This window comes from Aedes aegypti, chromosome 2 (assembly GCF_002204515.2).
Source record: "Aedes aegypti strain LVP_AGWG chromosome 2, AaegL5.0 Primary Assembly, whole genome shotgun sequence".
NCBI lineage: Eukaryota > Metazoa > Arthropoda > Insecta > Diptera > Culicidae > Aedes > Aedes aegypti.
Window position 1 is genome coordinate 403425854 of NC_035108.1, and position 13582 is coordinate 403439435.

The following is a 13582-nucleotide window of genomic DNA, read 5'->3' on the forward strand; positions in this document are numbered from 1 at the left end:
AGGGCCAATCCTCAGATCGTTGACTCTGAGAAATTTCGATTTGAATATTATTCACCACATTTTCAATAACTATTTCTCAGTATTCAAATCAATCAATGTGATATCGTGCTCTTTGAGTGACGATTTACTATTACTACACGCTAATAATCAATTTTATTCTGAAAACTGACAAAAATGTGGAAAACATGGTGAGTTTAAATGCTTGGCCCATTTTCGATTTTCAACAAGGCATGGGCCTTTTTTATTGGCCAAATTGAATTTTTTTAGTGTATTTGGCCCAAGGCTAGGCCATTTCGGATTTCAATGAATGAGCACGAGAGAGAGTCATTGGTCTCTCACCATGCTAAGGCCAATGACAGTTTGCGAAATTTTCCGATGATGGACAATTACCTTTGACACTAAGACAAGACGTGTCAGATCAAACTACTAAAACGAAACCAATTGCCTATCAAAAAAGATCGCTCCTCAATGGTTGAGTTGGATTGCAACGGGCTGTTTTTGCTAGTCCAGCCGTGTTGCTAGTTCATAAAGTAGAGTTTTTATCAGAAACTAGTGGTCCCTGCAAACTTCGTCTTGCCATCAAGTAGGCTGTTGAAAAACGCAATGGATAGTTCCATTCAAAATGACAGTTCCTTTTTCTCTCATTTTTCACGATTGTCCGGTGAATATCCAGGGATTTTTATACATACAAACACGTCGCAACCCTTGAAGAATAAAACGGAGAAATAATCATTCAAATACGTTGACCCGTTCGTAAGTTATTTCGTGACATACAAACACCATTCCATTTTTATTTATATAGATTTGGACATTTTTTTATGAAATCTCTTTGTTTGGTCCTACAATCGTCAAACAAATAAAAAATACCTTATTAATAGCAACATAATGGAAATTTTGTCAATTTTCTCTACGAATATCGCCGGTTTTGAATTTTTAAATTGCACAAAATGAATAAAGCGTGCATGAAACAACCAAGTTATGAGCTTCTATATTTGAATTGGTTCGTAAGATTTGCTTAAAAATGATACTGGTAGCACTGACTTATGTATCGTCAAAAAATGAAAAATCTCTCATTTTTCAATCGAATGTACTTAAGATGAATTTGGTTCATTTTTACTACATTGACATTTAAATATTTTTATCTGTGTAGCTCGTGACAGGTTGTTTATATTGTATGCCGTTCATTTATCATGGCATACTTGTTAAAACTCAGGCTTGATTTTGCTAAGGATTAGAAATATAAGACGCAGAAATCCCGATGTAAGACAATGTCTTGCCCCTAGGCACACTTTAAATTACCGATTCAATAATAATGCGCCACTTCAGTAATAAATAAATTGGACATGTTTAGAGTTTGGAGAAAAAACCCTCAAGATTGAAATTGTTCAAGCATGATTTAACCCACTACCCAGTAAACACAAAATCGTATACGATAGTGCATAAGAGTACAGAAGTGGTGGCGATAAACGCACGTGTGCCACAAGGCTGTATGTAAAATGTACGTATACCGCCGCTATTTTTTATACTCATATATGCTATTATATACGCCAATGTGTTAACTGAGTACTTGTAACGGGGGTAGACCGTACCCCCAACTTCATTTCAAGCGCGTGCTAGAATGAGGGCGTATGTCGCATGATCGATTTCTCTTCATCGATCCTCTCTTCTGTGAATAAAGGTGACAAGATGGGGCCTTCCTCAGACGAGTGGTTAGAGTCCGCGGCTACAAAGCAAAGCCATGCTGAAGGTATCTGGGTTCGATTCCCGGTCAGTCCAGGATTTTTTCGTAATGAAAATTTCCTTTACTTCCCTGGGCGTAGAGTATAATCGTACTTGCCACACGATATACGAATGCGAAAATGGCAAGTAAGGCAAAGAAAGCTCTCAGTTAATAACTGTGGAAGTGGTCATAAGAACACTAAGCTGAGAAGCCGGCTCTGTCCCAGTGGGGTCGTCAAGAAGAAGAAGAAGATGCGGGTTTGTAAGCATTTTTTTCACTTCAGATTATGTGTATTTGTGTTTTTTTCGAACGATCCGACGTACTCATAAGTGTAATTATGAGAAAATTGTATTTTTTGGAATGCTAATAGACTATTGTATCGCTTGGCTGGCTCCCTGCGGCATTACGAAAATCACCTTTGAAATAGGAACGGTTGGATGATCCGGTGAGTTTGTTCCATGTAATTCTACACATTTTTTATTAGCTATCGATAAACCTTGTTAATAGCGTCGGGAAAGAATCGGTGTTATTTGTAAATTTGTGTATCGCCGGTTTAATTTCACTAAAATCAAGTAGCTCCCGTCCGCGTTTTTTGTTTCTATTAAATTTGTTACTGTTTTTGCTTTTAATCGTTTTTTTTATTGTGTTTTTTTTTAGTTTTCTTAGCAATACCACGATATGATACAATGCTTATTTTAGTTGAAACGTGTAACTAAGTGATTTTTTTTTTGGTTTAGTTTTATCAATATTCAATGCTCTATTAAAGAACAATAGTGTTTTTTTTTCTTTTTTTTATAATTCTAAAAAACTAGTTTCGGAACAATACAATGACCCTACAGAGTTCGTTTCTGCTTTAAACTTAAAAACGATTATTGATCAATATATTAGTACTACTCGAAACATAATTATCCACAAAGTAAATAGTAAATAACTTCTCTTTTGATTACCAGTATTCAAGAGATTAAATTAAAAACAAGTAAACATCAAATGCTCTGGATCCATCGCTGGCTTTGCAGGCGAATCCTGATGACCTAAAACCCCTCCCAACCCCCAACTCCGTAGCACTTATGAGGGTGTCGCTGAGTCGGAGGCCTCTCGTTAAGTTAGTCCTAAATCAACATTTCCTTCCCCTGTCCCAAGTTACGGTAAAGATGGACGTGGCCAGGAATAGCGATATTTATGTTTTTAATATTCTTGTTTATGATTGGATTAAGGTCTACTTCCCGGCCTTGTTCTTGGGAGCAGTATGGATGAGATTATTAAAAATAATTATAAATGTTGTTAGTATCCAATCTACGAAGTATACCGTAACTACGCTAACGATAACTATTGTTTCACTTCAGACCGCTTGGCAGCGATGCAATCGTGCGTCCTGAGGTGAAAAAATGCTGACAAACTCGCATCTTGTCACCTTTATTTATAGAAGAGAGGATCGATGAAGAGGAATCGATCATGCGACTCACGCCCTTATTCTAGTACACGCTTGATTTATCTTCTGTTTAAATAAAAATGGAATGGTGTTTGTTTGTCACGAAATGGCTTGAGAACGGGCCATAATACATTGAAAAATCGCCCACAGCTATGTTTCATGGCAAGACAATGTTTGCTAGGACCACTTGTTATTTGGATAAAATTATTTGTGTTCCTTTGATACCCATTGAATAACATCTGGTATCATATCATCATCTTAATTAAAGTTTTTATTTTAATTAACTGACTGTTGAAAATTCAGTTGAACATGAAGTCTCATATGTTACCAGTACTATCCAAGTTAGTGTTTTAAGGTACCAATGAAACAAAACATTTGATTTCTTCTTCTTTCTGGCGTTACGTCCCAACTGGAACAAAGCCCGCTTCTCAGATCAGTGTTCTTATGAGCACTTCCACAGTTATTAACTGAGTGCTTTCTTTGCCGATTGACCATTTTTGCATATGTATATCGTGTGGCAGGTACGAAGATACTCTATGCCGTGGGAATCGAGAAAATTTCCTTTACGAAAAGATCCTCGACCAGCGGCATTCGAACCCACGACCCTCAGCATGGTCATGCTGAATAGCTGCGCGTTCACCGCTACGGCTATGTGGGCCCCAACATTTGATTTATTATTATCCAATTCAAGTACTCAAGTAACTCATATACAATACTGACATGTTAGTTCGTTTCTTGAATTCCGTAATTTCCTTGAAGCCTTGCAGACTGATACTACGGAGCTGCTTGGGCACGTCAGGAGTTAATCATCAATATTAACCTCCTTTTCCCGAGCAGCCTAGATAGCCGCGTAGTGTCGGTAGCGGTTGTTTCAACTGGCTAAGAATTAACACTACGGACTGCCTGTTCCGGTGGTAAAAGTCCACCTCACAGGTGACCCCTAATTTATGGTGTGATGCGTACCGTGCCTAAGAATGAATGGTTAGGGGGGTCTAAATAAAACCTAACCGCAAACGGAGCCTGTGGGGTACCAGGGCGCCCTCCACAGTATTGAGTCCTTCCTGTGCTACCCGGAGCAATGGTGCAGGTGACCTTGTGTTTCTCCGAGATAATCGGCTGCCCTTCTTCAGTCTCTATCTTGAGGCTTAATAAGGGTGGGATTATGAATATGTTGACATTTAATTTAAATTATCACCTATATGGATTCGCATTATGCGTTTTACACAGTGTATTCTGTGCTCTTTCGCCTTTGGCGACTTTAAATAGATACCGATCTGGTTTTTTCGTTGCTGGTCTTTTTCGTGCTGAGATTGCAAAAAGCTTAATCCTGCCTAGTTTGGGTAGTGGCTACGGTTAGGTTAGCTCAGATCAATCTTCAGCATAAAAGAACAGCAACGATCAATCTTTGCAGACTCATGCAAAATGGTGCAGCCCAAGTGGCGCTAGTTCAAGAACCCTACTTTCGTAGAGGGAACTTCTATCTAGGTAACCTTGTGGACCCAGTTTTTGCTACTTTTAGCAAGCTTGAAATGGCAAACTCGCGCTCCATGCCCCGCGCATGCGTGCTCGTTAATAAAGCAATCGTTGCTACACTCATTTCTGAGTTAACTACCAGAGATGTATGTGCTGTCACAATCGATGTTTCTGTTGGTGACCTCAACAGGAAATACGTCTATTGTTCGGTATATTTACCACATGATGAACCATCCCCAACGGATGACTTCAAACGAGTTGTCGTACACTGCGTAACAAAAGGCCTTCCGCTGATTGTGGGCAGTGATGCCAATGCTCATCACATCATCTGGGGCAGCTCGGATATCAATTTGAGAGGCTCCAGTCTGATGGAATACTTAAGTAGTACAGACCTTGGATTACTTAACATAGGCAATCGCCCAACCTTCATGGTTTCTAATAGAGAAGAAGTGTTAGACATAACACTCTGCTCGAATAGAATCAGTCACGAGTTGACGAATTGGCATGTATCAGATGAGGAATCATTATCTGATCATCGCTACATCTTCTTTGAACATTCAAATGTAACTGCGCAGACTTTGCGTTTTAGGAATCCCCGGTCAACAAACTGGGAACTCTACATTGAATTGGTTACGACCAAATTTCATGGATATTCTCCGTCCATTGAAAATCCAAGTGATCTGGATGATGCCGTTGATACTACAACATCCTACATTATGGAAGCTTTTGAAGAAGCATGTCCTCTGCGGTCTGTAAAGACTACAAGAGGGACCCCATGGTGGAATTCCGATCTGACTAGACTCAGGAAACAATGTAGAAGGAGTTGGAACAGACGCCGTTCAGCTGGATCAGAGTCGTTCAAGTCAGCTCGCAAGGCTTACAAGAAGGCTCTTCGTTCTGCTGAACGATCCGGCTGGAAAAACCTTTGTACAAATGTTTCCAGTTTGAGTGAAGTCAGTCGGTTGAACAAGATTCTTGCAAAATCTAAGGATTTCCAAGTGAACGAAATTCGCTTACCTAATGGTGACTTTACTTCTTCCGATGAAGAAGTTTTAGAATGTTTATTCAATACACACTTCCCCGGATGTGTGGACATAGCATCTACGGATGAACCAAATGTCTTTTCATGTAGTTACGAGTCTCTGGCCTCGGCTCGCAGTATCGTAACTACCGAATCGATTCAATGGGCACTTAATAGTTTTGCTCCTTTCAAATCTCCAGGAGCGGATGGGATTTATCCTGTTCTGCTCCAAAAGGGATTTGAGTCTATCAAACATGTTTTGAAAAAGCTACTTGTAAGCAGTTTTGCTACCGGGTACATTCCCAAATCCTGGCGTGATATTACTGTAAAGTTTATCCCAAAAGGAGGACGTGCGTCGTATGAGGAAGCGAAGAGTTTTAGACCAATCAGTCTGACCTCTTTTCTTCTGAAATGTCTGGAACGCATTATCGATCATCACATCCGTGATGTTTATTTGGCAAACATGCCTCTTCATGTGAATCAACATGCTTACCAATCTGGAAAGTCCACTGTGACTCTTTTACACAAAGTTGTATACGATATCGAGAAAGCATTCGCTCAGAAGCAATCGTGCTTGGGTGTTTTCTTGGATATTGAGGGTGCCTTTGATAACGTGTCTTTCGATGCCATATTGGAAGCCGCACGAAACCATGGGCTACCTACAATGATTACCAATTGGATTCATCAAATGCTCAAAAACCGACATCTCTTCTCGACATTGCGTCAAGCAGCGATTCGAAAATTGAGTGTTTGCGGATGCCCCCAAGGGGGAGTCTTGTCACCACTTTTGTGGAATCTCGTAGCAGATACGCTATTGAGGCAACTCAATAATTGCGGTTTTCCAACTTATGGATTTGCCGACGACTATCTAGCTCTGATAGTTGGTATGTGCATAAGCACCCTATTCGACCTGATGCAAAGTGCTCTTCAGGTAGTCGAGAGTTGGTGTCGCCAATATGGCCTTTCGGTTAACCCGAATAAAACATCTATTGTTCTTTTTACGGAAAGACGAAACCGCGATGGAATTCGACCTTTACGTCTTTTTGGCACTGAGATTAATGTGACTGATCAAGTAAAGTATGTCGGAGTCATTCTAGATTCCAAACTTTTATGGACAGCTCACATTGATTTCAGAGTCAAAAAAGCTTGTATGGCCTTCGGTCAATGCCGGCGAACCTTTGGTAAAACTTGGGGCCTCAAACCCAAATATATCAAATGGATTTACACAACAGTTGTTCGACCAATATTGGCATATGGATGTCTTGTGTGGTGGCAAAAGGGCGAAGTGAGAACAATCCAATCAAAATTGGGCCATCTCCAAAGGATGTGCTTGATGGCGATGTCTGGTGCGTTCTCTACAACTCCCACAGCGGCGCTCGAGGCCCTTTTCGACGTTGCGCCACTACACATATATCTTAAACAAGAAGCACTTTCTTGCTCTTACCGTTTATGGGTACTGGATCTACTGGAGAAAAATCCAGTGAATCGTAGATCTACACACACTTCGTTGTTTCCAATTTTGGTGAATTGGGACAAAATTGTCCTTGCTCCAAGTGATCTCACAATTGCTTGTAACTTTCCTTACAGGACATTTACCACACAATTCCCTTCACGGGAAGAGTGGACGTCTGGCTATTTGGAAAGAAGTATATCAAACAATATAGTATGTTACACTGATGGCTCCCTTATTGAAGGTAGAGCTGGTGCAGGAGTATATTCTCGTGAGCTAAGGCTGAATCAGTTTTACTCACTTGGTAGAAACTGCACCGTTTTTCAGGCGGAAATATTTGCTCTTATGTGTGGAGTGCAATCAGCACTTCAACAGCGCGTAATGGGTAAAGTCATATACTTCTGTTCAGATAGTCAGGCTGCTATAAAAGCTCTCGCTTCGGCCAACTCAAGGTCGAAGCTTGTTATCGCATGTCGAACTCAAATTGAGGAACTGAATTCAGTCAACTCTGTAAACCTTGTATGGGTACCTGGCCATTCTTCCATCGCTGGAAATGAATTGGCTGATGAGCTAGCTCGCGATGGAGCATCGCATGATTTCATTGGCCCTGAGCCGGCTATTCCAATTTCGAAGTGCTGGGTGAAGCTTCAGATAAACTCTTGGGCGGCAACTCAGCACAAGCAATATTGGAATAGTTTGGAGTCGTGTCGTCAAACAAAATTGTATATTACTGAGCCATCTCCAAAGGTGGCGAAGTATTTAACAAATCTGTCAAAGCAGAATTGCAGTCTCTTGGTCAGAGCGTTGACAGGCCACTGCCGACTCAACTATCACATGGCAAATATTCAGCGTGCTGACTCATTTGTGTGTGATAGTTGTGACTCCGATTATGGAACTTCGTATCACCTGATATGTAACTGTCCAGTTTTTGCGCAAATGCGATTCCAATTACTTGGTAAACACTTATTAAGTGAAACTGAATACAGAAGCCTGAATCTTCAGGACATCCTGTTATTCTTAACCCGCTGTGGTAATGAGCTATAGGCTCTCTTTACGCTCATGCGTTTTGCAGTGCCCTTTTTAGGGCGCTGTTCGAACCCATTGTGGTATGGAGCTACATGCTCTCATTTCGCTTATGCGATCTTCCCTCTTCAAGGGACCCCACTCCTATTTCCTCCCATCTTTCCCTTCCCTTTCCTCTCCCATCGGGTAGATGATGAAATAGGCTCAAATATGGCGATGGCACAAATCTCCCAACTGGTGGGGAACGTGCCTTTGGAGCCGGCCTTCTGATACCTGATGGTCATGCTGAATAGCTGCGCGTTCACCGCTACGGCTATGTGGGCCCCAACATTTGATTTATTATTATCCAATTCAAGTACTCAAGTAACTCATATACAATACTGACATGTTAGTTCGTTTCTTGAATTCCGTAATTTCCTTGAAGCCTTGCAGACTGATACTACGGAGCGATGAATAGATGAGATATAACATATCTTCGACCAGATTTTTGCCAGTAAAATTCAACGTCTAGTTGCTGATCCCATCTACCAACGTCCAAGCCATTTCCCATACCTACAGTCTACACCTTATCAACCTCCAGCTGTTGACAGGTTAAGTGGATCGTCACCCTTTTTACTACCCATTGTCCGACGATAATCAATACGTGAATAATTGAATTTGCGCGCCGTCGTCGCCACTAATTACCCATTACAATGGCAGCTCATCGACAAAGACCGCACGACGGCCGGCCACCGAAGCGCGATACGAAGTTGGCAGCAGCAGCACAATGCACAATTGCACTCTCTCAATAGATGGTTACGTTGCGTTTCGGTGACGGTGTCCAGAAATGCTGCTTGCGGTTGCGCAATTCGTCGACTTGCGATGGGTGCCCCTTTTGCTTTGAAATTTGAAATTCAAACAACCCACAATGGTTGGATTCCGTTCAAAAAGGGGACCAAAATTGCCAAATTTTTTTGCGGGAATTTTCTAATTTTCAAATTGTATAGCTATTTGAAAAATTATACATTTCGCATATATTTTGACGATATTTTTTGTATTAAACTCATTTAAAATATATTTCTCCAATCCTTGCACACATTTTGATCAAACTCGATTAAATACAAACAAAATTTGCATTTACAATAAAATTGTAATGCATTTTCATAAAAATCATATGTATGTATAAATGTACGCTTCAAAGAATTTACGTATTATGTGTATATTAACTTCTGATACAATAAAATCACCATTAATTAAACTGGTTTTGACCAAATTTTATGTTTTTCCAACCAGTGTACAGCCTCTGGCCTCCGACAGTGGCAAGTAGCGAAACACTGAAATTTGCGGCGGCAGTGACTCCACCCTTTTTCGTTACTTTTGCATTCTGATTCCGGGGGCCCCAAATTAACCAATTAATCATTGGTATGTGCGGTAGTCGACTAACACTCGCAATGATACCTACTATTTGTGTTACGAGTAACACCAGACTGACTGAATCGTTGAAACCGTTGCCTGAGCGTTTGGTGGGTTATTATTCAATTTGATACCCTGTGGTGACTGTGGTGACATGGCTCTTCGATTCAAGTGAGAAGCAAAGTGTTCCACCAATCGTGATCAGTATTTCCGAATTTGGTGGATCCAGACAAAAACTCTTGTGCCCTATTAGGAGATCTATGATTTCCTTCCAAATCGTGGAGAAAGGAGACTAACGCGTCTTCCGGGAACCCTCAAAGTTCGCGAACTACTTTCTAACATCTAGAAAATGAAATCATGTAATGTTCACTAACGACGATTCAATTTAACGTTTGTTCTAGGTCGCCTAAGCACGAATTATTGATGCAATATTCATAACAACTACTCTGGCTAACCGACTCTAGACAGTTTTGTAGAATACGAGATCGAATAAGGGAGAGTTGAGTGTAGATTGAAAAGTTCACCCACGTCCGTTCAGACAACCTTGTACCTATGTAATTTGTAAACAAACTATGCACAATAAATCAAAACAACTAAAATTTCATTTCAAATTTGGTGAAATGCTGTCATTTTGATGTCCGTCTGTCAATGAGAGTAATTATAGTTTTGCGTTTTATTGATGTCTCGCGATTTATATGTGCGAGAAATATGAAAACAAAGTACTGCTATGCGTAGAATACATTAAGTTGTGTAAAAAATGGACACATTTTGGAAAAAAAATCAAATCTGTTTTTTAGACAACTATATAAAACTCTTGACCCGTTTTGAAAAAATCTCAATAAACGCGCTAGGCGACGTGGTGGTTGGAGAATAATGTATAGTACATACATACATAGAGGAGCTCATCAACTCATAATCGTAGAACAATATTTGTTGCATTCTTTATTCTTCGAGCACGTGTGGTTTGGTCCCGACCTTGACTGTGTAAATTGCACAATTGCCCTTCCGAGGAGGGCATACTTCCAACAGTTTTCTTCTTTTCGTATTCACGACATGCCGAAACGCAAACAGTTGTATTAGTCGTGGGGTGCTGCTGCAGTGCGTGTTCTTCTACGTACTTCGACGAAAGATCTCGTGCAAATACGCGCGCGTGCCTTCGTCCCGTCCTCATCGATGACATTCAACTATACGAACGACATCCCGCGTCATTTCCGACTGCCTTCGGTAGAAAACGTACAAAAACTCTCCCGACTAAGACCGACGGACCATGGATTACATCGGCAACCCTTCGCATTGACGACGGCCGGGCCGGCGGGAGGTTCGATTTTGACTTTCCGCTCAGGTCTGCCACGTACTCGACCGGGTGAGCGCGTTTTTGTTACCCTTCCCCCTCGGAATCCCCGGTCGTTTGTTGGTCTGAAGGATGGCCGGGGAGGGAATCGTTCCCGTTGCTGTTTCTCTAGTAATGTTTACCGGCCGGTTGCTTCAGCTTCCGTAGAATCTTTCGGATGCATCCGATGACTACGATGACGGCAACGACGACCAGGACACGGACACGGAAATGAATGTAGGTCAGCGATGTTACCCGGTGTCAACAGACAGACGCTGCCGGCCTTTACTGTTGTCTGTCACAAGACAGACCAACGTTTGCGACGCAGTTCAGGACACGTCCTTCTAGTAGGTAGTCAACACACGTCCCAGTCGACGCGCGGTGTCCGTCGGTTTTCGACGGAGACACTCTATGTAGCTTGGGAGTGCATAATCCGGATTGTTACTACCGGCCTAACGGTTCATATGTGTATTGAACGTTATCGTTTCGGGAGGATTCAATGCTAATCAACTTTTTTTTCCATCTCCTACTCTCTTTTTTTGCAGATCTGATGAGGATAGTGCTAGTGGTAACAAATACAACAGAATGGAAGAAGACAACGTTCAAGAGAAGGAGCGATTCGCCAGGTGAGTCAAGTTTGTCTTTCAGGTTAAGTTCAGTTGTTTGTATGGTGTTGTGTATTACCTTGTCCCCTGTCCTCGACTGTCTTTTCAAAAACTTTAAATTGAAATTGAGTACAGTGCAAACTGCGTACCCAAGTTGTAATTGATTCCGAAATTCCTGACCAGGAATCCAAGATTCATAGAATAATTTTGCTATTATCCATATAACATGCACAGAATTCCATTTACATACAAACGTTAAAGAAGCGATTAAACAGATTTTAGTACAGTAATATCGATTCTGCGTTATGAGCAGAAGGTCATGAGTTCAATCCCAGATCCGTCCCTTGCCTTGTACTTTGTGAGCTCTATTATCTGTCTTTCGCTTACATTACTCATCACATATAAGTTCATAGCTAGAACTTTTTTCTAAACTAGAAGACTTTTCTAAACCATAAAAAAATAACTTTTGGGAATCAAACATATTTTGAACTTTGTTGATAAGTCTTGTTATACACATGAAGTATGAGTTCTGAGGCAAATAAAGCAAAGAAATTACCTTACAAGCTAGCAAACTTTCATGCAAATTGGCTGAAATAGTCAAATTTAGTATTTTTAACATCCAGTATATCAAAATCTAGACGTGCTATGATGTTTCTGAAAACGGTAATGGATTCAGCAACCCTTAATTAAGTAAATAACGGTATTTTGGTGCTTGAGACAAAACCGTGTTCCGCAGTGTAATCCGTGCGCCGATTTTTTCATATTCCGGGCATTTTCATAAGGATTCTTTTGAAAATTCATCTACGACTACTCTCTTGCATTGCGTTAGCGTTAGCGTTAGCGTTAGCGTAGTTACGGTATACTTCGTAGATTGGATACTAGCAACATTCATGTTTCTTTTTAATAATCTCATCCTGACTACTTTCAAGAACAAGGCAGGGGAATATACCTTGTTCAAATCATACACAAGAATACTAAAAGCATGAATATCGCTATTCCCGGCCACGCCCATCTTTACCGTAACTTGGGATAGGGGAAGGAAATGTTGATGTAGCACTTACTTAATGAGAGGCCACCGACTCAGCGACACCCTCATAAGTGCTACGGAGTTGGAGGTTGGGGAAGGTATATTGTCAGGATTCGCCTAGAAAGCTGGCGATAGACCATAAATATTTGTTGTTTAAGCGTTTTCAAATTAATCTTTTGAATGCCGGCAATCAAAAGAGAAAACAATAGCTTATTTATAGTATAAATAGTATTTCGCGAAATGCTTGTCGAATGTGCAGTAATATTTTTGCTCAAAAACCAGTAAAAAGCAAAACCGATCCCTCCAGGGTCATCGGATTGTATAAAATAACGATACGCGTAAAAAAAATCACGCCTATTGAAAAACTGTACTGGGTGGTACTGTATTTTTAGATAATCGAAAAACGAAAGGAAGCGCGTTCGAACTAAACACCCTAGGATAACACAGTCGGTTTTTCTGCTCAAAATTATACGAAAAGCAGAATCGATCCCTCCAGGGTCATCGAACGGTTAAAAAGCATCCACAACCGATTGTAAGTTGCGTAACAGCCGCCCGGACAGAATGCGCAATCTGAACATAATGATCAAACTCCGAAAATAACATTTTCCGTTCAAGAAACGATCAGAAGTTCCACGACGCGGACAAAAACGATCCGGAAGGCTCACAAAAGAAAAAGTATCATACTGGAACAAACTCACCGGATTGATTCTCTAAATTTACTAAATGTGCTGTCTGTCACTTCCGGATGGTTCGGTGAACGTAGGGCAGCCAAAAACCAACAGTACTGAGGACACAAATCAAACACGCTTGAGCCTGAGAAATAAATGAATAAGTAAAAAAAAAACAAATCAAACAAATCACTTTTTCATTTTTCACTTTTCACTATTCCATTTCTGAATGTAAAAACTGTCCTGCTTGGGCTTCACGAGCACTACCCAGCAAGACGCTCCAAAACAGGAAAAAAAATCTCCGGCGACGAAAACATGCGCGAAACCGTGAGCCAAATCTATCGGACGACCTCTACGACTACTCTCTTGCATTGCTCCAAAAAATAAATGAGGCTTCGATGAAATCTATTTTAAACTTTTTCAAAAATTCCTCAATAAACTCGT

At 40.8% G+C, this 13582-nt stretch overlaps 1 protein-coding gene across 5 annotated transcripts in view; it reads left to right on the plus strand.

Annotated features, from left to right (window-relative positions):
- Nucleotides 1-13582, plus strand: part of LOC5573241 (aryl hydrocarbon receptor nuclear translocator homolog) — a 675904-nt gene that overhangs the window by 345813 nt on the left and 316509 nt on the right. For all 5 annotated transcript variants that reach the window (XM_021847210.1, XM_021847206.1, XM_021847209.1 and 2 more), the window contains exon 3: nucleotides 11384-11464. In XM_021847210.1, the coding sequence (XP_021702902.1) occupies nucleotides 11384-11464 (81 nt within the window). The remainder of the gene's footprint in view (nucleotides 1-11383; nucleotides 11465-13582) is intronic.